This window comes from Clavelina lepadiformis, chromosome 9 (assembly GCF_947623445.1).
Source record: "Clavelina lepadiformis chromosome 9, kaClaLepa1.1, whole genome shotgun sequence".
Classification (NCBI taxonomy): domain Eukaryota; kingdom Metazoa; phylum Chordata; class Ascidiacea; order Aplousobranchia; family Clavelinidae; genus Clavelina; species Clavelina lepadiformis.
This window is the reverse complement of record NC_135248.1, coordinates 13,010,193-13,037,848: the sequence shown is the minus strand read 5'-3', so window position 1 is coordinate 13,037,848 and position 27,656 is coordinate 13,010,193. Positions and strand designations below refer to the sequence as shown.

Sequence of the window (27,656 nt, the reverse complement as noted above, 5' to 3'; positions counted from 1 at the left end):
ACAAAAAAAGTTTTGGTGTGAATATATACAGATTATACGTTACTTATTGTTTGATACCCATTTTGCAGTGTAGCCACTGCCCAATCACCCCAAGGGGGGAATTCGGGTTTAGTAGTTGTCATAAATTGGAAAGCAGTTGAAAAAAGATTAAGAACCGCAGGCCTAGACTAACCTCGGGCAAGATTTGCAAGATTGCAACCTAACTATGGGCAAGTTTTTGACAAACATACTTTGCACAAAACACAATTTAAAGACATAATTGTAGCAGGGATTAAAACAAATAAAATGTGCAAAAAACGTTTAGTATCATCCAAGCATTACAAATCAGCCAGTCTACAGACAACATTGCATTCTACGTGAATCTTGACTGGAAAGTATGAAAGTTTTCATCGAGAAATCGTGTGTGCAAAATCGAAAATTTGGCGTTTATCGAAGCCTCAATTTTGTTTGTTTATCAATTATATGTCAGCGTTCAAACAACCATCTTTTTATTATACCACATTCTAAATCGGCGTGAAGTTAAAAATTTGGTGGTGCACATTGATAAACTTCATGTGTGCAGCTGCCACACTTTCCACTATGGACTTGAGTTACGCCGAAGATTTTCAAACCAGACTGCATTTTTTGGCCTTTTTTTGGCAAGATCTTGGGTACACCCTGCATAATATAAGTTTTACCGTTTATGATCAACCACCAACATGTTACAGATGTAAAGATATTTGCCAAATGTGTAGTATTTTGGTTGAAGTGCCTTTTACGAAAATCCTTGGAATATGAGAGAATGGACCAAGAAGAAGAACCAGGAGATTTTCAACTTACCCATAATCCTTCTCATGGGAATGTTGACCAATCGCAACCCATAGATGCAGCTCAAGAAGAACAACATCACCATGGTAATTAGCTACGGGGTAATGTGTTGTATTGTTGCAAGTTTGTTTGCGTTGTATAAATGTTCTGTACTCAACGACGCCAATTTTAGTTAATCACAAAGTGAATACGTTTGAGATACGTTTGAGCAGATACGTTTGTTTTCTTGTTGCTTTTAAATTTTAAAACTTTTAAATCGCTGCTGACCTGTTTTTGTGTTGGGTGCGAAAATTTCATTTTTTTCTCTATTTTTGATTGCCTCACAAAACACTTATCAAAACAAATGTTCATTGTGGTACATATACTGCTTAAATTTGGCAAGCTTTTTATTCAAGCTTCCCTCTCTTTCATTATATAAATGATATATGAGCTATTGCACGTAATAGCATGTTATATTCTGATATCATACATGAAATAATCTGCTTACCGTATATACTTGAGTAGAGGTCAACGCCTACTTTTTCACTGAAAATCAGAGATATTTTTGTTCTCTCATGTATAAGTCGATTTGATCGTTCACGTAAGTATTGGCATCGACATACTGTAAGAAATTTCAAAGATAGGTGAGAGTTCACCACTAAGTGAACTTTTTAGCCTAGCTTGCCAGTACTTGTGTAGCGACCGCATAATTGTAAACTTCAGCAGCACTTCTTTAGGACAAGCCTACAAAGAACTCGTGTGACGCAAGTCATATTTGTCTCGTGCAAGCGGCAGGCGTGTGAGTTGTTGTAAAGTTATTTATACAAAATGGCCAGTAGGCGCAATAAATTCTCGGTTCAAATTCATGTATGCGTCAGTCACCGTGCTGTCGGCTGGACTTGGAGGTTTTACTTTGGCTTGTTCCTTGTATAGGTCAACCCCTGCTTTTTGAGGTGAAAATGAGTTGCAAAAATCTCGACTTATACCCAAGTATATACGGTAGCTCGCTAAGTTTCCAACAACAGGCAGTTACATAAACAACCACCTCCAAACACTATTACAGAAAGCAGCTGATTAAATTATTATTTCTTTTAAAAGATTAATCAATTAATTAAATAACTAACTTTAAAATTAATTTTCTTAAAAACATGAAGTTGAAGAGAGATTGCAAGAGATGGATCTTCAAGATGAAGGAAGTCAACCTGTGGCAAGAACTGACGATGTGGAAAGTCAACAACTTGCTCTTGCTAGGGAAGAAGTTGCTCAGATTGTAAGAGAACTTGCATCATCTGGTGGTGAGTCAAGATGTAACGTCACAGTGTTCTTTTCCATCAATTAAACCAATAGATGTATTTTGATTCTTACGCACTCAATAAAAATGCAAAAATGAACAATGTAGACAGAAAAAAATGGATATTTCAGTTGGCACTGGAATATAACAAGACAAGTCACTCGTGGGTATTGCATAAGTGTGAACCCAGAGACCTTACCAGACCACTTAAACATGAAAATATATGTTATCGAACGTTCTGTTGCATGTATATATCTTAAGGTCTGAATTTGTCTTTATTCATTGCAGTAGCTGCAGGACCTATCAACATACATTTTGCCCCACAATTCGTACAGCAAACTCAGTTTCAAGACAATAGGCGCAACATGAACTTTGAGAATGTTGGCGGTGATGTTCATAATCCTGGTGGAGAAGTCTATGGAAATGTTGGCCAACCAGGAGGTGAGCTACATGTTATTTAAGAGTAATCTGGAATTGGTTTCTATAAAATGTTGTTTTTGTTGGAATGTTGACGGTGGTGTTCACAGTCCTGGTGGTGGTGGTGGAAAAATTCAGATAAAGATTTGCCGATCTGATGGTACTTGTTATTTTAGAGTAATATAATATAGCTGGGAGTTTTACAGAACTTGTTTAGCCATAAGGTATTTGTCACTAGCTGCTAGTTAATTGTTAGCTCTTAATTTTCAAGTTGTGTTGTTGAATGGAAACAAAAATACTTTTTATGGTCAAAATGTCAGTGTTTGTTTTACAATCAAAATTACACTGTACACTATCGTAATTATTATCTTTTTTAATTGTTTATATGCATTAACAACTGACTCTCTTTAGCGTTATATCTCTCTGGTGATTATGTTGAAACTGCTGACATGATTATGTTATTCTAATATATGTTTTTCTGTATTCACTCTCAGAACCAACAATACAGAGAACTCCTCAAAATATCGCAGAACAACCAGGTCCTAGTAATGCTGCTGAACAAGGTATGTGTTTTACTTAGTAGTAGCACAAGCGACATTCTTCTTCTCATCAACGACCGAGAATGTTGTTGCAACGTAGTTATATTGACTAAATCTTGCTAAAAAAATTATTGGAAGGTTGCAATTTATGATTAAATAAAACTTAAAAATTGATTGCCGTACCAACGTTTGAGTGTTATTATTGCCCCCACGATTAATACCGGTATTATTTATTGGTCTCATGATTACTGTAATACCGGTAGCCAATAACATATCACAGCAATATTTTTAAAACGCGGCACATGTACAAAGGTGCAGCCCAACCTGAGCCTCCCCGTCAAAGACATCTCCAAGATCGGGAAACTGGTGGCTGGCACGAAACTATCAGACAGACTGAAATAAAAGCTTTTGGTTTTACTATCAAAGGTATTTCAGCCATTACTTTAGCTGGTGGAGCTACAATTGCATTGATAGCCAGTTTGCGTGATCCAGTTGTTCGGCAAACGCTGGCTAGTGCATTTGTTCCATTTGCTGCTGCCAGCATTTTTGTGACCAAATATGGCCGGGGCAGTTTATTGGTAGAGGTAGTAACAAAAGGATCTGAAGCAGAAGCCAACTTACTGCAGGCATATTCGTCTGGAAAGATTAAGCAAGATTTGATAGAAAACCACTGGCAAAAGGCTGGAGATCACCTCACAGTTGAACTGACCTCGTACAAAGTTATCCGTGCAAGTGAAGAGGAATTTGAGGAGATCAGAAAAGAAGTTGAATCTCTTAAAGATTGTCACTTTCAGCAAAATGAAACTGAGGTATGACAAGTTGATTTATGTTGATTTTTATTCAATAACAAATTTATTATAAATAAGCAAAGTCATTCAAGTGTAGCATTTTTATCGGCAGAAGCTTTAACCATTCAGATTAATTCTACGTTGATCGTTGATATTATTTTGTTTTTATAAATCATATTTTGTGCTGTATTACATCCAAAGTTGGGCACAAGGGTGCTCCTTTTGTTAAGAGCAATCTCGATAGCGACACTCTTTTTTTAAATTAGAAGCAGTATATAATGAAATAAAACACGATATATGTGTTGGCACTCTAAAGGTTAACTTCATTTTAGATTCTTCTACACTTACGATTCTTTGATTTTTTTACACTGTACATGCTTTTAGTTGCAATTTTATAAAATATTTTATATCAGAAATTGTTGCTAAGCAACACATGAAAGAAATTTTTGTAGTAAGAATTTTATCATTAAGTAGCAAGTTGTTTTTACTTCAAGCAGTTTTTGTTGTTATAATGACATTTCAATCGTGAAATTTTTAAAATAAACCATTTTGTTCTAATGAATACAAGTTTTCCTGCTCCAGATAATCTTAAGTTCATCTTCAACCCTAAGAGATGATTCAAAAGTTATCATTCATTTATCTGCTTCAGAAACAAAGAAATTAGTTGTGGAAAAAGGTGAGAAAGTTTGTGGTGGTTTTGTGTTTCTTTTTACAAATAAGAAAAACTTTAAGAACACTGCTAATTTTGCTTTGATCTTAAATAGGTTTATATTTATAAAATTAGTTCATGTTGCAGCTCAAAATTAAGGCAATTATAAAATAACTGTTTTCTTGTTTTAGAACATGGCAAGTTAGTGATTACGTTAATCAACCGAGAAACCACTGAGTTAAAGACCAAAGAAACGGTAAGTAAATTTCATGTGGTAAGAATGTTTGGAAGTCTTAAATGTGGACGTAATAAACATACCAGTTAAGCAAAGAATGCAGTTGAAGCTTGTTACCTTGAAGTTAAAGATAAATCCTTGCAGCTTATTTTACTATTTGCTGGGACAAGCCGAATTATTTTGAGTAACCAAAAATTTCAAGTTAGGGTGCCAGATTATAACAATATTTGCTTAGAATTTCAATGATTTAATTTGACTGACCAAAGGGGTTTTTATTTGTTTGTACTGAAATCCTCAGCTCTGAAAAGTATAGTAATATTCGATTCACACTTTCAAAAATGGTTTAATTTAAACAGCAATTATTTCTACAATTACAACAAAGTCTTATTCTTAGTTTACAACAAAATCAACAGCAAAAGATAACCTAGTTATTATAATAAATAATGCAGTAAAAGCTTGTTATTTTAAAACTGACTTGACCAGTAAATTTAAACGAATTTTGAATGAATTAATATTGAATTTTGAGCTGGTTTTACTAGTTTGACACTTTACTGAGGAATTTTAAGCTCACGATTGAAAGTTTTAAGTTTAGGAAATTGATTTAACAGGCATACTCCATTATTAGTAGAAGATTCCAGGTAGCATGTTATACTGAGATGGTAAAAGTTATGATTAATATTTATGTTATATTTTTGTTTACAAGTTTCCTGGTTCATTTTAGGTATTATATTTTACAGAAATTATCATCCCCCAAAGAAGTCGACATCCCATTTTCATCAATTTCAAAAATGGGTTCATCTAAACAAAAAAAGTTCCAAAAATTACCACGAACACCCAGACTATTTGGTTCAGGTGCTATATTTTGGTTGAATTATGTTTACATCATGTCAAGAGATTATTTATATTAAACACAGTTGATGACTGAATACAGACTGGATGTTCAAACAGATATACAAAGTTTTGAAATAATGTCGTGATATATGACTATACCAGTGCTCTTCAACCTGGGTACACCACAACAGCCAAAGGGGTGTTTGAGTACGACGGGGTGAACCAGGTCCACCAATGATGTTTCATTGTGTTGTTTACAGCCGGAATATGAATAATGCTTCGTAGACACCGGATTACGAACAAATAAGTAGGTAATATCTTGAGACGCAAGAGTAAGTAAGCTTAAAACATGACACCCATCTAGAAGCCTACCATAGTGAATGAGTGAAAGTTTATTAGCAATTGGTTATTTGAGCAAACTTAGAAAAAGGAATAAAGTAGGCGGTCGAGAGTGTTAGTTTTCTTTGCTTAAAATGAATCTTTGCAGATGTGCTAGTTTGTGGTAGTTTTAGGCCCTAAACCTGACACTGGGTATCCTATGTGAGGTCGGCATATTTAGGCTCCTTGCCATCGTTCGTTTTTACAAGCGTACCTTCCAGTTTGGTTTCTACTTTTATTTTTGGTTCAGAAAAAGACTGAAAGAGAGCAGAAATAGAAAAGAGTGATCGTGTGCATATTCATGACGAGGCGAGGCAAAATAGCATATATAACAAGATCAATGGTATTACATCCTTTTTTAAAAACTTAGGTGTATGCATATTGGTATGGAATATGCATATTGTACAGCAGAATGCATGATGTAGGACATTGGTGGTATGAGCAGCATATTTTATTTTACTTATGTGGCATCTATGTTTTAGACATGTAAATTACTGTTACCAACGACACCAAATGCTGTTTGCAAACATGCACGAAATCCTCCATGTTGCATGGGGACAGGCAACCTCTCATGGTAGGTCTCACCATAAAATGATCTCAGCTTGCTATTGCAACGCTGACGTCGTCATACAGTTTTTTTTCATTCTGCTCTAAAACAGATCACTATTTCTTGTAATTCTATTTTTTTATCAGTTTTGATCATGCTTCTATACATCAACCTAGGACATGACAGGACATGGCAAAGCTTACTGCTCTAGTGTGCGAAATCTATTGTGCGAAATCAGAAAAGACAGAAAGAGGCAAGAAACAGAAAAGAGTAACCTTGTGCAGATTCATGGTGAGGTCACGGCAAAATGGCATATATAGCAAGATCAGTGACATTCCGTCTTTTCTAGCCTTTGTTGTGCATCTAATAGTTATTAGTTTCTGGCCTAAATTTTAAGGAAATTGAAATTTTTGTTTGTGTTGATATATGCAACACTTGAGGTATATGTTAGTATAAACTAGAGCAGTTTTACTTGAGTAAAGTTGACTCAAATACCATTTGTCTGGTACTCGAAAGTGCCCGGGTACTAATTTTCCAGTACTCAGGTGTACTTGATTGTTTTTAAAATACTTGAACTGGTTCGATACTTGTTTGTCAATCTTTATATTTGATTTGTTATTGCATATTATCATACATTGCATACATCTTTCTTAAATAAGTTTGTCAATCTATAAGCTTAAGCTACTCTCCGTTATGACCGGTCATCTATGCAACATTTTTTCGTGGCTACCTTTCGATCATTACATTCACCTACTGTGTTTAAGATTGAAGGAATTAAAAATCATCAATTCCGTCATCAGATCGTTAAAAATCATTTTTTATTACAATAAAGTACTCGGTTGCCTATGCCACTTGATCTGGTACTTGTACTCAAATATATTTAAACTAAGTAGCCTACTTGTACTTGAGTACCAAAATTAGTACGTGCATATAGCTCTGGTGTAAATATGTTTGTTTTGTGTTTTTCAGAAGATTTCCAGCATAGAGAAATCGTTGCCATATTGGAGAAGTATCAGTACAAATATTATGGAGGTAATATATTTTTTAGCATGTTTTAAATATTTGTATGAGAATTTTTTGGCTTATTAGTAGTAGCTTATTTCAATGTTTCGATATTGTTTTTGCAATACATAGTTACATAACAGACATATCATTTGCGAAGTGATAGATTGTGTTTAGTACAGCTGAGATAATTGTTGTTCTATGTGTGTGTGAATGAACCAATGTGTAACATTTTATAGTTGTGTTACTTAAACTTAATTGATAAAACTATACACAGTACTTGGTTTAATTTCTCTGTTATGTAATGAGCAATGTCATTTTAAATATGCTGGTAATGAGTTTGCAGCTTAAATCTTTTGCTATATGGTATAAGAATTTTTTTACTGATTTAGACATGGTCATGATTTTATATTTGCTTTCCGGTTGCTGAGCTTGTATTTATGCATTTTCATGTTACAGCCATGTTTTATATTTGCTGGTCTTGCTCGAATTTCGAACTGTTCACCTCAACCAATCAACAACACGCATAATTTGGTCTTCTTTAATTTTTTAACTTTTTTCTTTAAAAAATTTTGATTTTCTTACGATTTTGCGAGCGATGATTAACAGGGCACTTTATCAAGCTCCTTAATTTTTTGCCCTAGGCCTAGGCTCTGTGCTATTAGAACTGTAGCGTGTCTGCGATGAAGTTGATGTTCAGCTGTAACAACAGATAGGCCTGTGATGGTAATTTCAATCTATGGTTAACTTTGTGTGTTGGGCGCCACAGTAATGTATAAAATGTGTTTTTGACATTTGCTTGTAACCAACTTGTAGCCTAGCCTACACCAGGTTCAAGTCACAGATAGGCCTACAGTTATTTAAATGTAAAACAAGTGAAAACGAAAGTTATGTTTGTTTAGGATATGAGGCACCGGAATTGCTGCGTGTTTATGAGCAAATTCGTCATATCAATGACGAGCAGCTCACCACGAATGCAGCGGAACTCTTCCCAGAAGACCTGCGTTTATCCGATAAAAAGTTGACAGAATCACAAATTGACTCGCTCCTGTTTATTCTCACTAAAGTTGAGAAACGCATCAAGTGGCTTCTTCTGGACGAATGCTTTTCTAAACCAGAAGATGTCGGCCGATTATTTGAGGCAATTCAAGCAATGCCAGGAAAGGTTTGTTTATTTATTTTACTTTCTACTTTTTCGTTCGTCTTCAACTTTGTTTACGAGTTCGATGTGTCGTAACAATGCGCCTCTGTTTTTCCTGTGACGTCATAATAGTTTTCCCGCTTTTAAACAAACATGGTTTGTTGAGATTCTGTGCGTTGTTGTTGGTCGGAATATTTTGTTTTAATTTATTTCAACGGGGGCGTAATTTCCCCGCGCAAGTTTTACTTTTTAAATCTCTGATAGATCTGGAATGCGCAGTAAACCTGGCCGCTTAAAATTCGTTCGTTTTATTCAGAAAAATGTCAAAATTTGATCGGTTCAGTTTAGGCATCTGACCAAGATTTGGCCTGAAGCAAATTTCAAATTTTTACAAAAGTAAAAATATTTTTGCGACTTTAATATCAAGTTTTATTTCTGCAACGAATACTCAATTGTGGTTTAAGTTGGTCGCATAAAATTCCTTCTATTTTTCTCAAAATCGAAGAATTTGTGTTGGTCCAGTAGGCTACTGTAGGCCTAAGCTCCCATCATGCTAGTTAGTTATTAATTAGTTAACACTAACCAGTTAACTTGTATGAGTTAAATATTAGGATATTAGACTTTGTTATAACACCACGTTGTAGTTTAATTTTACAAACATTTCAACTCTAGATCGGAGTGCTTGGTATCACTGGCAACATAATCCCGAAGATTCCTTCAAAATCCTTCTTCAACAAAATCGAGGTTAGGCTGTTTATGTTCAATTGCTTTCCTGATGATGACGCAACAAATGGGAAGCGCTATGCGAACCAATCAGAAATCACTGAAATTCAACGAGTCCTTGACCAATTGGATGACTCGGTATTATTTATGTCTTGTTATGTTTGTGTGAAGTTGAACATTGCAGAGGAATTTAATCTCAAACTTTTAATTTATAGGAGTTGATGGTTTATCTTGGTCGGTGCGATGGTAAATTTGTCCTACTCCGCTCGCGAAAGTAAAGTGACGTCTCCGTGTGACGTAGTCATCTTCAAGCAAGAAATTCGTTTTCTTCGGTAAATACGGTTCTTAAAATCGATTCATTTACACAAAAGTAAGAGCGACGGAACGCGTATTTATAATATTTATATATAATATATTTTGTATATTTTGTATATTTGTATATATATAATATATATAATATAATATATTTTGTCAATCGCGACCTGGTCGGGAATCGAACTCGGGATTTTTAGACAATGCAGTTCTCGTTTATCCTGACGCGGCCACGCGAAGAACTGTCGAAATGTTGCTTAAAAGTGATTTATATCTGTATTAGCTTGCATAGTTACGTAACAATTGTATTTGTTTGTCACATACGAGTTAACTGATTTTGTAAACACCGCATATGGTTGTGCTATTTTGTAGTGATAATTTCGAGATTTCTTAACAATTAATTATATTATCATAGAAACTTTTTCCATGATTTTTATCGATAATTAATGTTGATTTTCTGTCTCTGGCGATCAGTTTGATCTGTGGCGGTTGGCGCCATGTCACCACCACCAAATGTTAGTTACTATTTCCTTTGATTTCTTTGTTTTACCAAATTTTTTACATTCTTTAGTTAATTAATGTTGATTGCTTTGCTTTATATTCTGCTCACCTGTAAATCCATTCAGTCGTTTAAGTTCGTTACCAATTAAATACAATTCTATTCCCACGCGTTGGCCGATTGATGTCTGCGAATGTGCTGCCGAGAAAGACACGCGGCCTCATGATGAGTCAAGAAGAGTTTTTCGTGCTCTCAGACTTGAGTAGCTCTTGGTTCTGACAGCGGCCGAGAAAGCTCTGTGAGCCGTCGTCCAAGTCGGCTAACAATGTTAATCAACAGAGACGACTATAGATGAACCAGACTAAGAGTTTATTGCTCTCAATATGGACTATCACAATAACAACTCAACTAATTAAATATGTTTCCGCAAAAACATTTAGTACCCATTCAATAGAAAATTACGCTTAATCGCTTAATTACCAACGAAAAGATAGACAAAAATATAAAATTTAAGCCTAAAGTTCTCTGTTTAATCCGGTGTTACAAGACAAAGGTATCAAAGACTGCAGTAGGTATTCCAGTTTAATTGTTTACGTCACTTTTCGTTACAATTTTGTGATGTTTTCAGTTATTTCATCAGTCGTTTCTTATTTCCAACATTTCGGCTCAGTAACCGAGTAGATAAAGCGCTGGGTTCCAGTCTCGCAATAATGCGGTCGGTGTTTAATATTAGCGTTGTAATGCCCTTGGCCAAGTCATTAAGGACGCTTGCTCATGTTCAATGGACCCGGTGAACAGTTCTAAATTCGTGCAGTATGATATTTCATTCTAAAACGAGATGTGTAGAATTCTAGTAATAAGACATCCTTTCTAGTCTATGCCACTTAATCAACTTAAGGCGCCTGGTTTTAGGGGAGCCGTATTGCCTGACTCGCTGGCGTAATTTATGACGCATTTGATGACTGTCGTTGTGATTTTAGTCGCTCATGCTCGTTTGTCAGCTGGCTCGTACTGTTGGCTGTGAAGCAATCATTGATAGTTGATACCATTTGTGTTGTAGAACCGTAATGCGTTTGCTCCCTCGGGCACTTGTGTTTTCTAATAACGTGTACACGCTTCTCTGTCAGTAAATAGCGTTTTCTGTTTGGCATTTCCCATTGCGCAAGCAAGCAGTCAACCTGTTTGAGGTGTGTGGGTTCGAGTTTAGTTTTCAGGTTTACATGTTGGCGATGATAAAATTTTACAGTTTTCTGTATCACTAAAAATACAACGAATATGAAATTGCTGCTTTTGTGTATCTAGGTTTTCTTGAGGTATTTACACACTGCAGAGTTTGGCATATCCATAGGCGCACTCAATACTGGTTTTCATGAACCTCTCTGCCGCATTTAACGTTCCTGAAATAAAAGAGCACAAACCGTCTATTTTAAGATTGAAAAACATTTATTCACATTTACTGCAAGGAGGTCGTAAGTATAGTGAACTAAATTTATTTTAGCCTACGTGTACAGGGTTTCATGATGTCAACTTTTCCGTTGGAGAAAACTGCCCTTTTTGTTTGATCAAAAAAATGTTATTATTGTTATTATTATTTGTATTAGCTTTGTAGTTGCGCTAATGTTGCTCTTGTTCACTACAATGGTGTCATACAGCCACACTTGGCTGGCACACCCACTATCTTAACGACAACATTGACCACCTACAAAGCTGTATGTCTGTTGCATGAGTAGCATTAAGTAAAAGATTTTAGAAGAGCGTTTTTAAAAGCTGTTGATTGTCAACGGTTAATTTAGTTGTGTCTTCAAGTTGCATTGACAGTTATGCGCAACTTGTGATCAAATTCCACTTACAATCCACCGCGCAAAGTGATTTGGGCAAACTCTACGTTGTTGCAAGCTGCAGACAAACAACTCATTTCGAAAGCACGGCGTGAGATGTCGAAGGTAGAAACGTGCATTTACTCCTTTGATTGGTTGCAAAGTTGCGGCGGTGGCAGCAATTTTGTTTGAGTAAGCTTATAACGAACTTGACGCCGACTACCTAACGTACCGTGTTTCACTAAACAACTTGCTTCTTTTTCTGCAGGCGTTGTTTCGTTGTCTTAGTTTTATCGGTGCAGCTAAGACTAAAGATTGCTGAGAGTACATTTTTCAACTTTAATCACCGAAAATATTTGTAAAAAATGTCTGGGCAGGCTCAAGGTGGGCTTACATGCGTTAAATGTATTGCAATAGTGGAAAATTGTGACACAAATCTTATTAACAATAACTACGCCAACTCATAAGAAATTACGACTTGTGTTTTGATAGCAGGTTCCTCTGAAAATATTGTCAAAGAAGAAAATGGGTGTTTTTCATTCGACCTTGAAGCGATCAAAAGTGTTCTGTTGCAGATTTGCCGGTTGCAATATATTCTATAGCAGGGACGTTTCGAAAAGGAAAATCGTTTGTCTTGAACAAGTATGGTTTGTGAACCCCATTCGTCCATTTTTTCCGCCCATTAAAATGGACCTGCTTTCAGCAATGGGGTTTCCCACAAACCATATTTCTGCCTAAGTAAACATCTCCCCATTCCAAATACATATATCTTACTCTAGGCCAGGGTAAGAAAGGCATACTTCCTGCCATTCGAATGGGAAAATATTGCCGCATTTTCACCCATTTCAATGGGCGGAAAGCAGACGAATCGGGTGCTGCCGGATACGTGCAGCGGACCGTTATATATAAGCGATGTAATCCATTTAAAAAAAAGAACCAATCACAAAAGTAGAGAACTGAAAGAGAAACGCGAAAACTAACTTAAGCAATCAGCGAGACAATTTACGCTGAAAGGAATCAAATATTATTTGCGAGTCGGCAAAGTTAATTTTTATACAATCGAGTGCATTTAAGGCAAACGTGATTACCTCGATTATAGTATCGGGCGACTGGACGCTATAAATAAAACTGCATTCTGTTTGCTGCTATGGTGTTTATTTCTTTTCTGTCAATCTAATCGATAACTAAGTGTGCATTGAATGGCATTTACTTATTGATGTAAATGGAGCAAATAAATTTCACGGTCAGAAGAGATAAACTCATCATCCGACAAAGACAGTTATCTAATGTGACGATTTTTGAACATTGCTTCAGTCGTAATAAGTCATAGTGATATCAGACTTAACAACAACCTAAGACGCCATAAAACTACCATTCCATAAAATACAATCAAAAAAACATGATTCGAGCATTTTTAACAGAGGCCCAAAATAAAGACTACAATTTTTGGTCTAAAAACCCTTTTAACTACTTCCATGTTAAGTTTTAACATAGATCTGTACTTGACCTAGGACATTGAAGCACGCAAACTGCTAGGGTAATTCCCAGGCTAGACAACAACAACAACCATGCTGCCTTTTGATTGGTCTAAACAGGTTTTTTAAAGCGTGACGTAAAATGTCCAAAAAATCATAGAAATCTTAGTTTTAAGTGGTTGACGCCTCCAAAAACAAAGGTAACGTTGCCTAATTTAAACCGCATTTTGTCAAGTTTTAAAATTAACTCTTAAAGAAACATTCTTATAAATATATTTACTTTGTTCTCATAACTTGAATGGCTGACTTAACTAGGCAAACCAGCAAGCACAATCTGAAAAAATAATCTTGCATAATCTACATCTCTTATTTTTCTCTTCCGCCAAGAACCACTTTAGATCAACATTTTTAACGTTAGTAAAAAGTTATTAAACATATTCCAGACCATAAACAAAAACTTTATTAAGCAAAGAAATACAGTCAGTAACAACAATGGTTATTTACTGAGCAAAATCTCAATTCTGGAACGTCCATGGTTGCAAAGTATGTCAGCTTTACCATCGGCGTTTGCGTCGAGAAGAATGACCTCATCACTGGCGCCGGTGCAGAAATAAGATTCGAAAACCGCGTCTGCGTCAAAGACTGCATTTTCGGACAACTTGACTGACAACAATCTGGCAAAGAAGAAAAAATACTGCAGTAATCTGACAATATTTTCGAAGTAAGTTAGTAGTAAACGTCCCATAAGCTCTACAGTGGAAAAAAACAAACACACAGCTCCAGTGAAAGACGCTAACGCTCCAGTGAACGACACGACGCTAACATTATAATCGTGAAATAAGTAGAAACATGATTTCATAGAAAAAACTGCGGTGGCTTAATAGCGCCAACTAGCGACAAAATATGAAATACATAATGGCCGCTACACGCCAACCAAAACTTGCGGCTCTTGGAAGTATTTCATCATGTATCGATATGTTACCAACCAAAGATTGCTGTTGTGGGAAGGAAAAAGTTTACTAACCTACAGGTTGCAGGTTCGAAACCCCCCGCTTGCAATAAGACGATGAAACCAGAGCTATATCGGATCTTGTCTGTGAGATCATCTCTACTGTCTCTGCAGAGTCAGAACAGAGTGAAGTTTTAACTAGGGCGATTGTCGTGTTTATAAGATGTCAACTGGTGCGCTTGGACTACGCGAAGTAACTCCAAATCCCTGTCACTCTTCTAGTTGCAATTTGTTCACTTATCACAGTGGTGCAGGCCAGATGTCACCAAAACTTGTTTTCCAACCGATCCTCTGGATCTCATTGATTCGCGACGGATAAACTAAACCTCAACAAAGAGTCTCAAAAAAATTTAAAAAAAATATATAATTTGAGTTTATTCGATATTCAAGCGTTCACAAGGAGGCAGCATAAACAATACCAGGCTGCTGTTTATCAAAGACAGTTTTCAACCCCCAGGGGCTATAACAGGACGCCATTGCTGGGTCTGTGCAACCTCTGTGATTGTTTAATATTCTTGAATAGCTTCGGCGAGGCGTATGGTCAAGACGTTGGATCTAGCATTTCTACTTGGCAAGACATAACACAGCGTCATGGCAGTTTAGTTACCTTGTGTTCGTCTCGTGTAGACCTTCAAAGAAAAGCTTTTTGTTGTAAAACAGGTGCTGTATTCATAGGTGGTTCAGTAAAGAAATTTAACAAAAGATGTCCCAAATAACTCTTGGATATTGGGATATAGGGGCTTTGGGTGAATCCATCCAAATGATTTTAGAATATTGTGGAGTTGATTACGAAGACAAAAGATACCAAATGTTTGGGGAACCCCCTAATGTAGACACAAGTCAATGGTTTGACGTCAAATTTAAGCTCGGATTGGAATTTCCAAACCTGCCATATCTCATCGATGGTGATATCAAAATGACGCAACAGTGGGCGATTATGAAGTATCTCGCCAGGAAATTTGGTAAACTTCTTCCGAAGAGTGAAGAGGAGACGAGGAGATGCGACATGGCACAAGAAGTGGAAAGGGATTTGTGGATTGCAGTCGTGCGCATGCTCTTTAGTCCTGATATCGTCGAAGCAAAAAAATGAAACGAAACTGTTCCCAAGCAACTGGACGCTTTTGAGAAGTTTCTCTCAGACAAAGATTGGATGGCCGGTGCCACTCTCACCTACGTTGATTTCGAAATCTGCGAACGTCTCGACGTGTTGACTGAGATGAAGTCGGATTGCCTTGATAAATATCCGAATGTGAAGAAGTACAAGGAAAGGTTCTTTGCACTCGACAAGATAGCAGCATATCGTAGCTCTGAGAGGTTCAAAGAATACCCGATATTTGCTCAAGTTGCCAAGTGGGGGTTACAAGAAGGAAAATTAACAAACTTCTGCAACGAAAAATATTAATATATACTAAAAACTATACCGAAAAGTATTAAATCTAACGTTTGTACTAATGTGGCAAACGGCACAAATATTTATCGACGAGTTGGACAACTTCAATATAAAAGAACGTATTATGGGAAATGATGGTGTGTAATGGTGGTTTAGGGATGGCCTAAGCCAAACTAAGTCTTACAGTTTTATTGTCTGACTCCTATGATTGTCTTTGACTCCGTTGCGTTTACTGTCTTATTTGCTTCTTAAATCAACACCAACTTCATAAAGTTCTAATTGTTATATTGTCCGAATAACTTGTCCGAATTAGAATATTTACACCATGATTCCAATTCCCAATATCTTAGCAATTACTTCAATTCACAGGAATAACTCCGAAAGAAAGAATTTCTCAGAGTAAGAGAAGAGAGCGATTTAAATCCAACATTTGTTTTTATACTAAAATATTGACCAATCAGCTATTGCCAATTAGCCAGCCCATAGTCACGTGTACATAATTCCAATTTAAGCCTTTTTCTCACAAAGAATTCACATCGATTTGCTATCGTGTACAGAGACCACTTGACACACTTAACTACGTCACAGGTCAATTGGAATTACTTTTATGACTACCATTTGCTAGAACAATGCATTTGCTACTTCAACACGCTACAAAGCTTTGCACATTATTATCTGCCTGGAGAGAAATCAAAACTTATGCAATGCCAATTTATATAACTAATTGCAATTTCTACATGATTCCCACAATATGATTAAATAAATAACCTACCATTACTGATAACCTATTTTTTAAGCCAGATTTTTCTAATGTCCGCTACAAACTTATCCTGAGTCATATTTGGCAGCGGAACAAATTTTGCCAGACATCGGTTTGGAAACGAAACGATCTGAAAACGGTTAACATAAACACGATTATTTCTTTCTATTAACTCATTAACAACAAAAAACTTACAGAAATAATCTCTTCATTAACCAAAAATTAAAAAATGGGAAAAAGTTCCAGCGAATTTTGTAGTTTTAATGCAAGTTTAATCCATTCAAGAATTTCCGAACAGTTGAATTACTCTAGCACAGTAGTGCAAGTAGGCCTATATTTATTCTTTTTGACGAGCTGCAGTTAGGGCTTATAATATGGCGTAAGCTACAACCGCATGATATGCAAGTTTGGGTTATGTTCTTTAAGAGTGGTATAGTTGACTATGCCAGGTAGCCTTATTTGGTTATTTTTTTGTTTCTGCTCCAACTATACGTTTTACTTTTCTTCATAAATTCTTTTATTGCAATCGAAAAACTGCTTTAACTTAAGAGGATATCTAAACTTAATTTACCTGTTGAATTAATTATCTAACTCTATTGTTGTGTGTTGTTAGAATATTCTAACATTTTATCGGCCGAAAGGTTTTAATATTAAAACAAAAAGAGATAATAACAAGAAAATTTTTTTATTGTAGGTACTGTACACTTTCTCAATATTACGAATTATTATTCAAAATAATTATAGAATTAATCAAGAACATGGGGCTGCAAGAACATACAGTAAGTAATACTACTGCTTATAAGATGTCTATTAAGTTGCAATCACTATGACTTCAATAACTCTGCTCGCTTGTAGTAGTACGAGCTTATACAAGTCGTAGCAGATGCAGCGAACGAAACAATGTTTAGACAATGTGAGATACATATAGCCAAAGCCATCACATTGAGACATGGATAAATAAACAGTGTCAAGGTTAAGAAGCAGACATTTCCAATAAAGACTTGAGACTCAATAAAGCTGCCCACCCAAGATATGTTTCATGTACACTTGTTGCATGCTTTACTTTATATAAGCCGTAATTTGGGGGCCAAAGATAGCCGCTTAATAGTGCTGGACTGTAATTGCAAAAAAGAAACATATTCAAAAGAGATTATAGGCTTAAGCCAGCGATTCTTAGCTGGTGGGAAATTTTTCAAGTTCAGGTGGGAAATAATTAACAGCTTTATATTTTTTTACACGAAAATCTTACTCTCGAAAGAAATGTTGTGGTAACTAAACACATTATACGTTATTTACTGTTTAACACCCGTTTTACAGTGTAGCGACAAGGCGGAGAATTTGGGTTTGGTAATTGACATAAATTGGAAAACAAATGAAAAAGGTTAAGAACCGCAGGCCCAGACTAACTTTGCCAGGCAATTTATCGACTGTTTTTGTGAGTGCAGCCTATGGGCAAGATTGTTTGTACAAACATGCTTTCCACAAAACATGAAATAAAGACATAATTGTAGCAGGGAAAAAACCAAATGAAAATGTACAAAAAACATTTAGTATCATCCAAGCATTACAAATGAGCCAGTCTACAGACCACATTTGCATTCCATGTTAGTCTTGACTGGAAAGTATGGAATTTTTCATCGAGAAATTGTTTGTGCAAGATGGAAATTTTGGCAATTACTGAAGCCTCAATTTTGTTTGTTTATCTATTATATGTCAGCGTTCAAACAACCATCTTTTCATTATACCACATTATAAATCGGCGTGAAGAGAAAAATTTGGTGGTGCACATTGATAAACCTCATGTGTGCAGCTGTCACATTTTCCATTATGGACTTGAGTTACGCCGAAGATTTTCAAACCAGACTGCATTTTTTGGCCTTTTTTTGGCAAGATCTTGGGTGCACCCGGCATAATATAAGTTTTAATGTTTATGATCAACCACCATGATGTTACAGGTGTAAAGATATTTGCCAAATGTGTAGTATCTTGGTTGAAATGCCTTCTATGAAAATCCTTGGAATATGAGAGAATGGACCAAGAAGAAGAACCAGGAGATTTTCAACTTACCCATAATCCTTCTCATGGGAACGTTGAAAATCGCAACCAATCGCAACCAATAGATGCAGCACAAGAAGAACAACATCGCCATGGTAATTAGCTACTGGGTAATGTGTTGTATTGTTACAAGTTTGTTTGCTTTGTATATATGTTCTGTCCTCAACGGCGTCAATTTTAGTAAATCACAACGTAAAAAATTTTTAATTTGCAGATATGTTTGTTTTGTTGTTGCTTTTAAGGTTTAATTTACCTTTAACTTGCTGCTAACCTGTTTTAATGTTGGGTGCGAAAAATTCATTTTTTTCCCTATTTTTGATTGCCTCACAAAACACTTATCAAAACAAATTTTAATTGAGGTACATATTCTGATGAAATTTTGCAAGCTTTTTTTTCAAGCTTCCCTCTCTTTCATTATACAAAGATATATGAGTTATTGCACGTAATAGCATGTTATATTTTGACGTTACACATGAAATAATCTGCTTACTGTATATATGCGAGTGTAGGTCGACGCCTACGTTTTTGCTGAAAATCAGAGACATTTTTGTTCTCTCATGTATAAGTCAATTTGGTCGTTCACCTAAGTATTGGCATCGACATACTGTAAGAAAATTTCAAGGATAGGTGAGAGTTTGCCAGTAAGTGAACTTTTTAGCCTAGCTTGCCAGTACTTGTGTAGCGACTGCATTACTATAAACTTCAGCAGCACTTCTTTAGGACAAGCCTACAAAGAACTCGTGTGACGCAAGTCACATTTGTCTCGTGCGTGCAAGAGGCAGGCGTGCGAGTTGTTGTAAAGTTATTTATACGAAAGGGCCAGTAAGCGCAATAAATTCACGGTTCAAATTCATGAATGCATCAGTCACCGTGCTGTCGGCTGGACTTGGAGGTTTTACTTTGGCTTGTTCCTTGTATAGGTCAACCTCCTGATTTTTGAGGTGAAAATCAGTTGCAAAAATCTCGACCTATACTCGAGTATATACGGTAGCTCGCTAAGATGCCGACAACAATCAGTTAGATAAACAACCACCTCCAAACACTGTTACAGAAAGCAGCTGATTAAATTATTATTTCTTTTAAAAAATTATTCAATTAATTAAATAACTAACTTTCAAAATTAATTTTCTTAAAAACATAAAGTTGAAGGAAGATTGCAAGAGATGGATCTTCAAGATGAAGGAAGTCAACCTGTGACAAGGACTGAGGATGTGGAAAGTCAACAACTTGCTATTGCTAGGCAAGAAGTTGCTCAGATTGTAAGAGAACTTGCATCATCTGGTGGTGAGTCAAGATTTAATGTCACGGTGTTCTTTTCCATCAACTAAACCGATAGATGTATTTTGATTCTTACGCACACAATAAAAATGCAAAAATAACAAATGTTGACAGAAAAAAATGGATATTTCAGTTGGCACTGGAATATAACAAGTAATGTGTACTCTTTTGTGTACAAATAATGCTGTGAATGCAAAAAATGGTTGGATTAAAGTAAATTTTAAGTTTTTTATGCTCCTTTAACATATGATTTTATGTAGTAAATAAAAATGACTACTTTGAGACTAAAGATGACCGAGAGACTCACACAGATGAATCAAGTTGTTAACCATGTGTAATAATTTGATTCACTTTGCCGTTATTTTTATAACTTAACCATTGTATGCTTTAAAAGTGAATAATATTAAACTAATGGATGTTGGCATCTATAATTCTACAAGGCTCTAATACAATTCTTAATACTATGCTCATCTATTAATCCTTTCTAGCATGTTTGACTAAAACAAAACTTATCAACATCAAATTTTATAAAATTTTCATTTACAACAAACCATGATAACTTTTGATAAGCAATTAATAGGCTACAGTTAGACACATGTTTTACAATGCAAATTTGCAACATATGAATGTGACTGGTTTATAAAAACACGCCGAACTGAAAAAATATTTTTAATTGCTAAAAAGAGTGGAAGCGTGAGCTGAAATAGACCGACGATAGTTTTTTATAGAAAAGCAAAAGCACGAGCAACGTTCTTCTTCTCATCAACGACAATGCTAAAACAACAACTAATGTTAAACAACGTTAAAAACGTTAACAACAAGCAATGCTTTTCTTTACATCGACGAACAAGAGCGTTGTAGCAACGTAGTTATATTGACTAACCGTTAGTAAAACATTATCGGAAGGTTGCGATTTATGATTAAATAAGACTTGAAGAATGATTGCCGTACCAACATCTGGGTGTTACTATTGCCCTCATGGTTAATAGCTAAAAACAAACAACAACAATTGTATCTGAGTAACATATTATATTGAACAAGTTATTCCTTGTAAATGGCACACGGCCTGACTGAACTTCAATGAATGACAGACGCTAAATAGCATGTCAGAATAAGAATAAAGCAAGCATCAAAAAGCCTTAGTATCACCAAACTTACTTAAATTTATTCTCGAGGAGTTATTACGTAATTGCATTCGCCTTTTTCTCTGAATTGTTTCTAGAATATTTCATGGTAGTTGCATGACTTAATCTAAGCTAATAATTGTCTAATATAATTTATCAGCACATCGCACTGAAATCTGAAATAATGAGCAACAATGCACAACAAATCACAGTTAACCACTTGGTGTTGACAAAGCGTATTTAAGATTCCATTGTACACAAGTTGAATCTTTGCTTTTTGGTGTTGTATATATCTGGTGATTATGTTGTGATTTTATGCTAATATTTGTGTTTGTCTATTCATTCTCAGAGCGAACAATACAGGGAACTCCACAAAATATCGCAGAACCACCAGGTCCTAGTCAGGCTCCTGTGCAAGGTGTGTGTGGTCACTTAACCATTGTGTGCTTTGAAAGTGAATAATATTAAACTAATGGATGTCAACATCTGTATAATTCTTGAAAGTTCTTAATATTATGCTCAGCTATTAATCATTTGTGACAGTTGTGATTGTGACTTTTTCATAGAAGAACAAAAGCACAAGCGACATTCTTCTTCTCATCAACTACTGAGAATGTTGTTGCAACATAGTTATATTGACTAAATGTTGCTAAAACATTATCGGAAGGTTGCGATTTATGATTAAATAAGACTTAAAAATTGATTGCCGTACCAACGTTTGAGTGTTGTTATTGCCCTCATGATTAATACCGGTATTATTTATTGGTCTCATGATTACTGTAATACCGGTAGCCAATAATGTATCACGACAATAGTGTCTGAGTAACATGTTATCTTCATCATATTATGCCTTGTAAATGGCACATGACATGACTGAACTACAATGAATGACAATCACTAAATAGCATGTCAGAATAGGAATAAAGCAAGCATCAAAAAGCCTTAGTATCACCAAACTTACTTAAATTTATTTTCGAAGAGTTATTACGTAATTACATTCGCCTTTTTCTCTAAATTGTTTCCAGAATATTTCGTGGTAGTTCCATGACTTAATCTAAGCTCATGATTGGCTAATATTCATGTTGCAATCAGCACGACGCTTTGAAATCTAATCTAGCAATATCTAAATCGTATCTTAATCTAACAATAATGAGCAGCAATGCACAGCAAATTACAGTTAACCACTTGGTGTTTGTAAAATGAGATTAAGATTGTGTGGTACACACGGTGAATCAGTGATCACCACAGCGCGAGCGACGCTCTTTTTGAAACAACTGTTGCCCAGCTCTACATTTTCCCTTTAGTGTTGTATAAATCTGGTGATCATGTTGTGCTTTTATGCTAATATTTGTGTTTCTCTATTCATTCTCAGAGCCAACAATACAGGGAACTCCTCAAAATATCGCAGAACTACCAGGACCTAGTCAGGCTCCTGTGCAAGGTGTATGTGTGGTCAAACATAATTAATACTTGAATTGAATAACTATTTAATTATGATGTATGAAGTACTAAAATGTTTATTTTACAAGTTTGTTTCAATTAGTTTATGATGGTGGTCAACGACATTTTTTAGACAAGTTTGTTAATTTTTGAGGTCAAAAAGTTTGATAATTGCTGTTCTAGAACCATTCCTCTAAAAACTGTTTAAATTTTTGGTATTGTAGCTCAACAGTTTAAGCTAGAATGCAAAATATGGCAACAAATCTTTATATGCAGCTTTTTTTTTACATAAATTTATATAAACACATTTATTTTCTTTTATTTTTAATACTCGGCACATATACAAAGGTGCAGCCCAACCTGAGCCTTCCCGCCAAAGACATTTCCAAGATCGGGAAACTGGTGGCTGGCATGAAACTATCAGACAGACTGAAATAAAAGCTTTTGGTTTTACTATCAAAGGCATTCCAGCCATTACTTTAGCCGGTGGAGCTACTACAATTGCATTGATAGCCAGTTTGCGTGATCCAGTTACTCGGCAAACGCTGGTCAGTGCATTTGCTGCCGGGGCTGCTGGCTAATGCCATGATATATGACTACACCAGTGTACTTCAACCTGGGTACACTGCAACAGCCAAAGGGGTGCTTGAGTACGAAGGGGTGAACCAGGTCCACCAATGATGTTTCATTGTGTTGTTTACAGCCGGAATATGAATAATGCTTCGTAGACACCGGATTATGAACAAATAAGTAAGCAATATCTTGAGACGCAAGAGTTAGTAAGCTTAAAACATGACACCCATCTAGAAGCCTACCATAGTGAATGAGTGAAAGTTTAGTAGCAATTGGTTATTTGAACAAACACAGAAAAAGGAATAAAGTAGGCGGTCGAGAGTGTAATATTTTTTTGCTTAAAATGTATTTTTTATCCGTGCAGATATACTAGTTTGTGGTAGTTGGGAGTTTTAGACCCTAAACCTGACACTGGGTATCCTATGTGAGGTCGGCATATTTAGGCTCCTTGCCATCGTTCGTTTTTACAAGCGTACCTTCCAGTTTGGTTTCTACTTTCATTTTTGGTTTCAGAAAAAGACTGAAAGAGAACAGAAAAAGAAAAGAGTGATCATATGCATATTCATGACGAGGAAAAATAGCATATATAACAAGATCGATGGTATTTGGTCCTTTTTTAAAAACTTAGGTGTATGCATATTGTACAGCAGAATGATGTAGGACATTGGTGGTATGAGCAGCACATTTTATTTTACTTATGTGGCAGCTATGTTTTAGACATGTAAATTGCTGTTACCAACGACACCAAATGCTGTTAGCAAACATGCACGAAATCCTCCATGTTGCATGGGGACAGACAACCTCTCATGGTAGGTCTCACCATAAACTGATCTCAGCTTGCTATTGCAACGCTGACGTCGTCATACAGTTTTTTTTCTTTCTGCTCTAAAACAAAACACTATTTCTTGTAATTCTATTTTTTTATCAGTTTTGTTCATGCTTCTATACATCAACCTAGGACATGACAAAGCTTACTGCTCAAGGCAAAATAATGTCTATTGTGCGAAATCAGAAAAGACAGAAAGAGGCAAGAAACAGAAAAGAGTAACTGTCTGCAGATTCGTGGTGAGGTCACGGCAAAATGGCAAATATAGCAAGATCAGTGACATTCCGTCTTTTTTAATCCTTTGTTGTGCATCTAATAGTTATTAACTTATTAGTTTCTGGCCTAAATTTTAAGGAAATTGACATTTTTGTTTGTTTTGATATATGCAACACTTGCGGTATATGTTAGTATAAATTAGAGCAGTTTTACTTGAGTAAAGTTGACTCAAATATCATTTGTGTGGTACTCAAAAGTGCCTGGGTACTAATTTTCCAGTACTCAGGTGTACTTGATTGTTTTTAAAATACTTGAACTGGTTCGATACTTGTTTGTCAGTCTTTATATTTGATTTGTTATTGCATATTATCATACATTGCATACATCTTTCTTAAATAGGTTTGTCAATCTATAAGCTTAAGCTACTGTCCGTTATGATCGGTCATCTATGCAACCTTATTTCGTTGCTACCTTTCGATCATTATATTCACCTACTGTGTTTAAGATTGAAGGAATTAAAAATCATTAATTCCGTCATCAGATCGTTAAAAATCATTTTTATATTACAATAAAGTACTCAGTTGCCTATGCTGAGTACTTGCCACTTGGTCTGGTACTTCTCCTCAAATATTTTTAAACTAAGTACTTGTACTTGAAAACCAAAATTATCACGTGCAAATAGCTCTGGTGTAAATATGTTTGTTTTGTGATTTTCAGAAGATTTCCAGCACATAGAAATCATTCCCATATTGGAGAAGTATCAGTACGGCTATCATGGAGGTAATACGTTTTTAGCATGTTTTCTATAAATACAGGTATATGTGAATTTTTTGGCTGAGTAGCTTGTTTCAATGTGTCGATTTTGTTTTTGCAATACATAGTTCCATAACTAACATATCATTTGCCAAGTAATAGATTGTGTTTAGTACAGCTGAGATAATTGTTGTTCTATGTGTGAATGAACCAATGTGTAACAATGTCAGTATGTCACACATATTTAGTTGTGTGACTTAAGCCTAATTGATAAAACTATACACAGTATTTGGTTTGATTTCTATGTTATGTGATGAACTATGCCATTTTAAATTTGCTGGTAATGAGTTTGCAGCTTAAATCTATAGCTACATGGTATAAGAATCTTTTTTACTGTTTTAAACATGGTCATGATTTTTCACTGCTTGAGGTCCGGTTGCCGAGCTTGTCTTTATGCATTTTCATGTTACAGTCGTGTTTTATATTTGCTGGTCTTGCTCGAATTTCGAACTGTTCGCCTCAACCAATCAACAACACGCATAATTTGGTCTTCTTTGATTTATATTTATTTTTTTCTTTAAAAAGTTTTGATTTTTTTACGATTTTGCGAGCCATGATTAACAGGGCACTTTATCAAGCTCCTTAATTTTTTGCCCTAGGCCTAGACTCTATGGCTCTATGCTATTAGAACTGTAACGTTGCTGCGATCATAATCGTGTTCAGTTGTAACAACAGATATGCCTGTGACGCTAATTTAAATCTATGGTTAACTTTGTGTGTTGGGCGCCACAATAAGGCATAAAACGTGTTTTTGACATTTGCTTGTAACCAACTTGTAGCCTAGCCTACACCATGTTCAAGTCACAGATAGGCCTACAGTTATTTAAATGTAAAACAAGTGAAAACGAAAGTTCTGTTTGTTTAGGATATGAGGCACCGGAATTGCTGCGTGTTTATGAGCAAATTCTTCAAATCAATGACGAGCAGCTCACCAAGAATGCAGCGGAACTCTTCCCAGAAGACCTGCGTTTATCCGATATCAAGTTGACAGAATCACAAATTGACTCGTTCCTGTTTATTCTCACTAAAGTTGAGAAACGCATCAAGGAGCTTCTTCTGATGGAATGCTTCTATAAACCAGAAGATGTCGGCCGATTATTTGAGGCAATTCAAGCAATGCCAGGAAAGGTTTGTTTATTTATTTTACTTTCTACTTTTTCGTTCGTCTTCAACTTTGTTTACGAACTCGATGTGTCGTAACAAAGCTCCTTCGTTTTGCATGTGACGTCATAATAGTTTTTCCCGCTTTTAAGCAAACATGGTTTGTTGAGATTCTGTGCGTTGTTGTTGGTCGGAATATTTTGTTTTAATTTATTTCAACGGAGCGTAATTTCTCTGCGCAAGTTTTACTGTTTAAATCGCTGATAGATCTGGAATGCGCAGTAAACGTGGCCGCTTAAAATTCGTTCGTTTTATTGAGAAAAATGGCAAAATTTGATCGGTTCAGTTTAGGCCAAAATCAGCAGCTTCTGACTAAGGTTTGAGCAGAAGCAAATTTCAAATTTTTACAAAAGTAAAAATATTTTTGCGACTTTAATATCAAGTTGTATTTCTGCAACGAATACTCAATTGTGGTTTAAGTTGGTCGCTTAAAATTCCTTCTATTTTTCTCAAAATCCAAGAATTTGTGTTGGTCCAGTAGGCTACTGTAGGCCTAAGCTCCCATCATGTTAGTTAGTTATTAATTAGTTAACACTAACCAGTTAACTTGTATGCGTTAAATATTAGAATATTAGTCTTTGTTATAACACCATGTTGTAGTTTAATTTTACAAACATTTTAACTCTAGATCAAAAGGCTTAATATCAGTGACAACATAATCCCAAAGATTCCTTCAAAATCCTTCTTCAACAAAATCGAGGATGCGCTGTTTATGTTCAATTGCTTCACTGATGATGACGCAACAAATGGGAAGCGCGATGTGAACCAATCAGAAATCGCTGAAATTCAACGAGTCCTTGATCAATTGGATGACTCGGTATTATTTATGTCTTGTTATGTTTGTGTGAAGTTGAACATTGCAGAGGAATTTAATCTCAAACTTTTAATTTATAGAAGTTGACGATTTATCCTGGTCAGCGCGATGGTGAATCGGTCACACTCCGCTCGCGAAAGAAAAGTGACGTCTCCGTGTGACGTAGTCATCTTCAAGCAAGAAATTCGTTTTCTTTGGTAAATACGGTTCTTAAAATCGATTCATTTACACAAAAGTAAGAGCGACGGAACGCGAATATATTTTGTCAATCGCGACCTGGTCGGGAATCGAACTCGGGATTTTTAGACAATGCAGTTCTCGTTTATCCTGATGCGGCCACGCGAAAAACTGTCGAAATGTTGCTTAAAGTGACTTATATCTGTATTAGCTTGCATAGTTACGTAACAATTGTATTTGTTTGTCACATACGAGTTAATTGATTTTGTAAACACCGCATATGGTTTTGCTATTTTGTAGTATAATTTCGAGATTTCTTAACAATTAATTATATTATCATAGAAACTTTTTCCATGATTTTTATCGATAATTAATGTTGATTTTCTGTCTCTGGCGATCAGTTTGATCTGTGGCGGTTGGCGCCATGTAACCACCACCAAATGTTAGTTACTATTTCCTTTGATTTCTTTGTTTTACCAAATTTTTTACATTCTTTAGTTAATTAATGTTGATTGCTTTGCTTTATAATCTGCTCACCTGTAAATCCATTCAGTCGTTTAAGTTCGTTACCAATTAAATACAATTCTATT

At 35.6% G+C, this 27,656-nt stretch overlaps 2 protein-coding genes across 6 annotated transcripts; both read left to right on the top strand.

The window, feature by feature from the left end:
* The first annotated feature begins 645 nt into the window (after positions 1–645).
* On the top strand, positions 646–27,656 carry LOC143470252 (uncharacterized). 4 transcript variants are annotated; one of them, XM_076968277.1, is made up of 12 exons: positions 647–893; positions 1,941–2,081; positions 2,366–2,518; positions 2,989–3,057; positions 3,346–3,842; positions 4,404–4,497; positions 4,662–4,726; positions 5,443–5,557; positions 7,431–7,493; positions 25,780–26,042; positions 26,704–26,892; positions 26,973–27,656. In XM_076968277.1, exons 1-12 carry the CDS (start codon positions 683–685, stop codon positions 27,048–27,050), a joined length of 1,938 nt encoding a protein of 645 aa, XP_076824392.1. In that variant the 5' UTR covers positions 647–682; the 3' UTR covers positions 27,051–27,656. The 4 variants fall into 4 exon arrangements, with proteins under 4 accessions (XP_076824394.1, XP_076824392.1, XP_076824390.1 ...); XM_076968275.1 differs by having other exon boundaries at positions 26,970–27,656; XM_076968278.1 differs by lacking the exons at positions 25,780–26,042; positions 26,704–26,892; positions 26,973–27,656 and adding exons at positions 8,366–8,628; positions 9,277–9,465; positions 9,543–10,516 and having other exon boundaries at positions 648–893.
* LOC143470262 (uncharacterized) lies at positions 18,337–24,812 on the top strand. Of its 2 annotated transcripts, XM_076968294.1 has the most exons (5): positions 18,524–18,739; positions 19,788–19,928; positions 21,396–21,464; positions 22,419–22,487; positions 22,835–24,812. In XM_076968294.1, the coding sequence occupies exons 1-5, from the start codon at positions 18,619–18,621 to the stop codon at positions 23,065–23,067; spliced, it is 633 nt and encodes a 210-aa protein (XP_076824409.1). In that variant the 5' UTR covers positions 18,524–18,618; the 3' UTR covers positions 23,068–24,812. The 2 variants fall into 2 exon arrangements, with proteins under 2 accessions (XP_076824410.1, XP_076824409.1); XM_076968295.1 differs by lacking the exon at positions 22,419–22,487 and having other exon boundaries at positions 18,337–18,739.

What these genes read in the sequence shown, in the direction of transcription:
- LOC143470252 (XM_076968275.1), top strand. Translation starts at nt 683, where the DNA reads ATGATCAACCACCAACATGTTACAGATGTAAAGATATTTGCCAAATGT. An exon ending in TTCAGCAAAATGAAACTGAG is followed by an intron (nt 3,843 to 4,403) that starts GTATGACAAGTT and finishes TTCCTGCTCCAG; the next exon opens with ATAATCTTAAGTTCATCTTC. An exon ending in ACCCAGACTATTTGGTTCAG is followed by an intron (nt 5,558 to 7,430) that starts GTGCTATATTTT and finishes TGTGTTTTTCAG; the next exon opens with AAGATTTCCAGCATAGAGAA.
- LOC143470262 (XM_076968294.1), top strand. Translation starts at nt 18,619, where the DNA reads ATGGACCAAGAAGAAGAACCAGGAGATTTTCAACTTACCCATAATCCT. An exon ending in AGAAGAACAACATCGCCATG is followed by an intron (nt 18,740 to 19,787) that starts GTAATTAGCTAC and finishes AAAAACATAAAG; the next exon opens with TTGAAGGAAGATTGCAAGAG. An exon ending in TAGTCAGGCTCCTGTGCAAG is followed by an intron (nt 22,488 to 22,834) that starts GTGTATGTGTGG and finishes ACATATACAAAG; the next exon opens with GTGCAGCCCAACCTGAGCCT.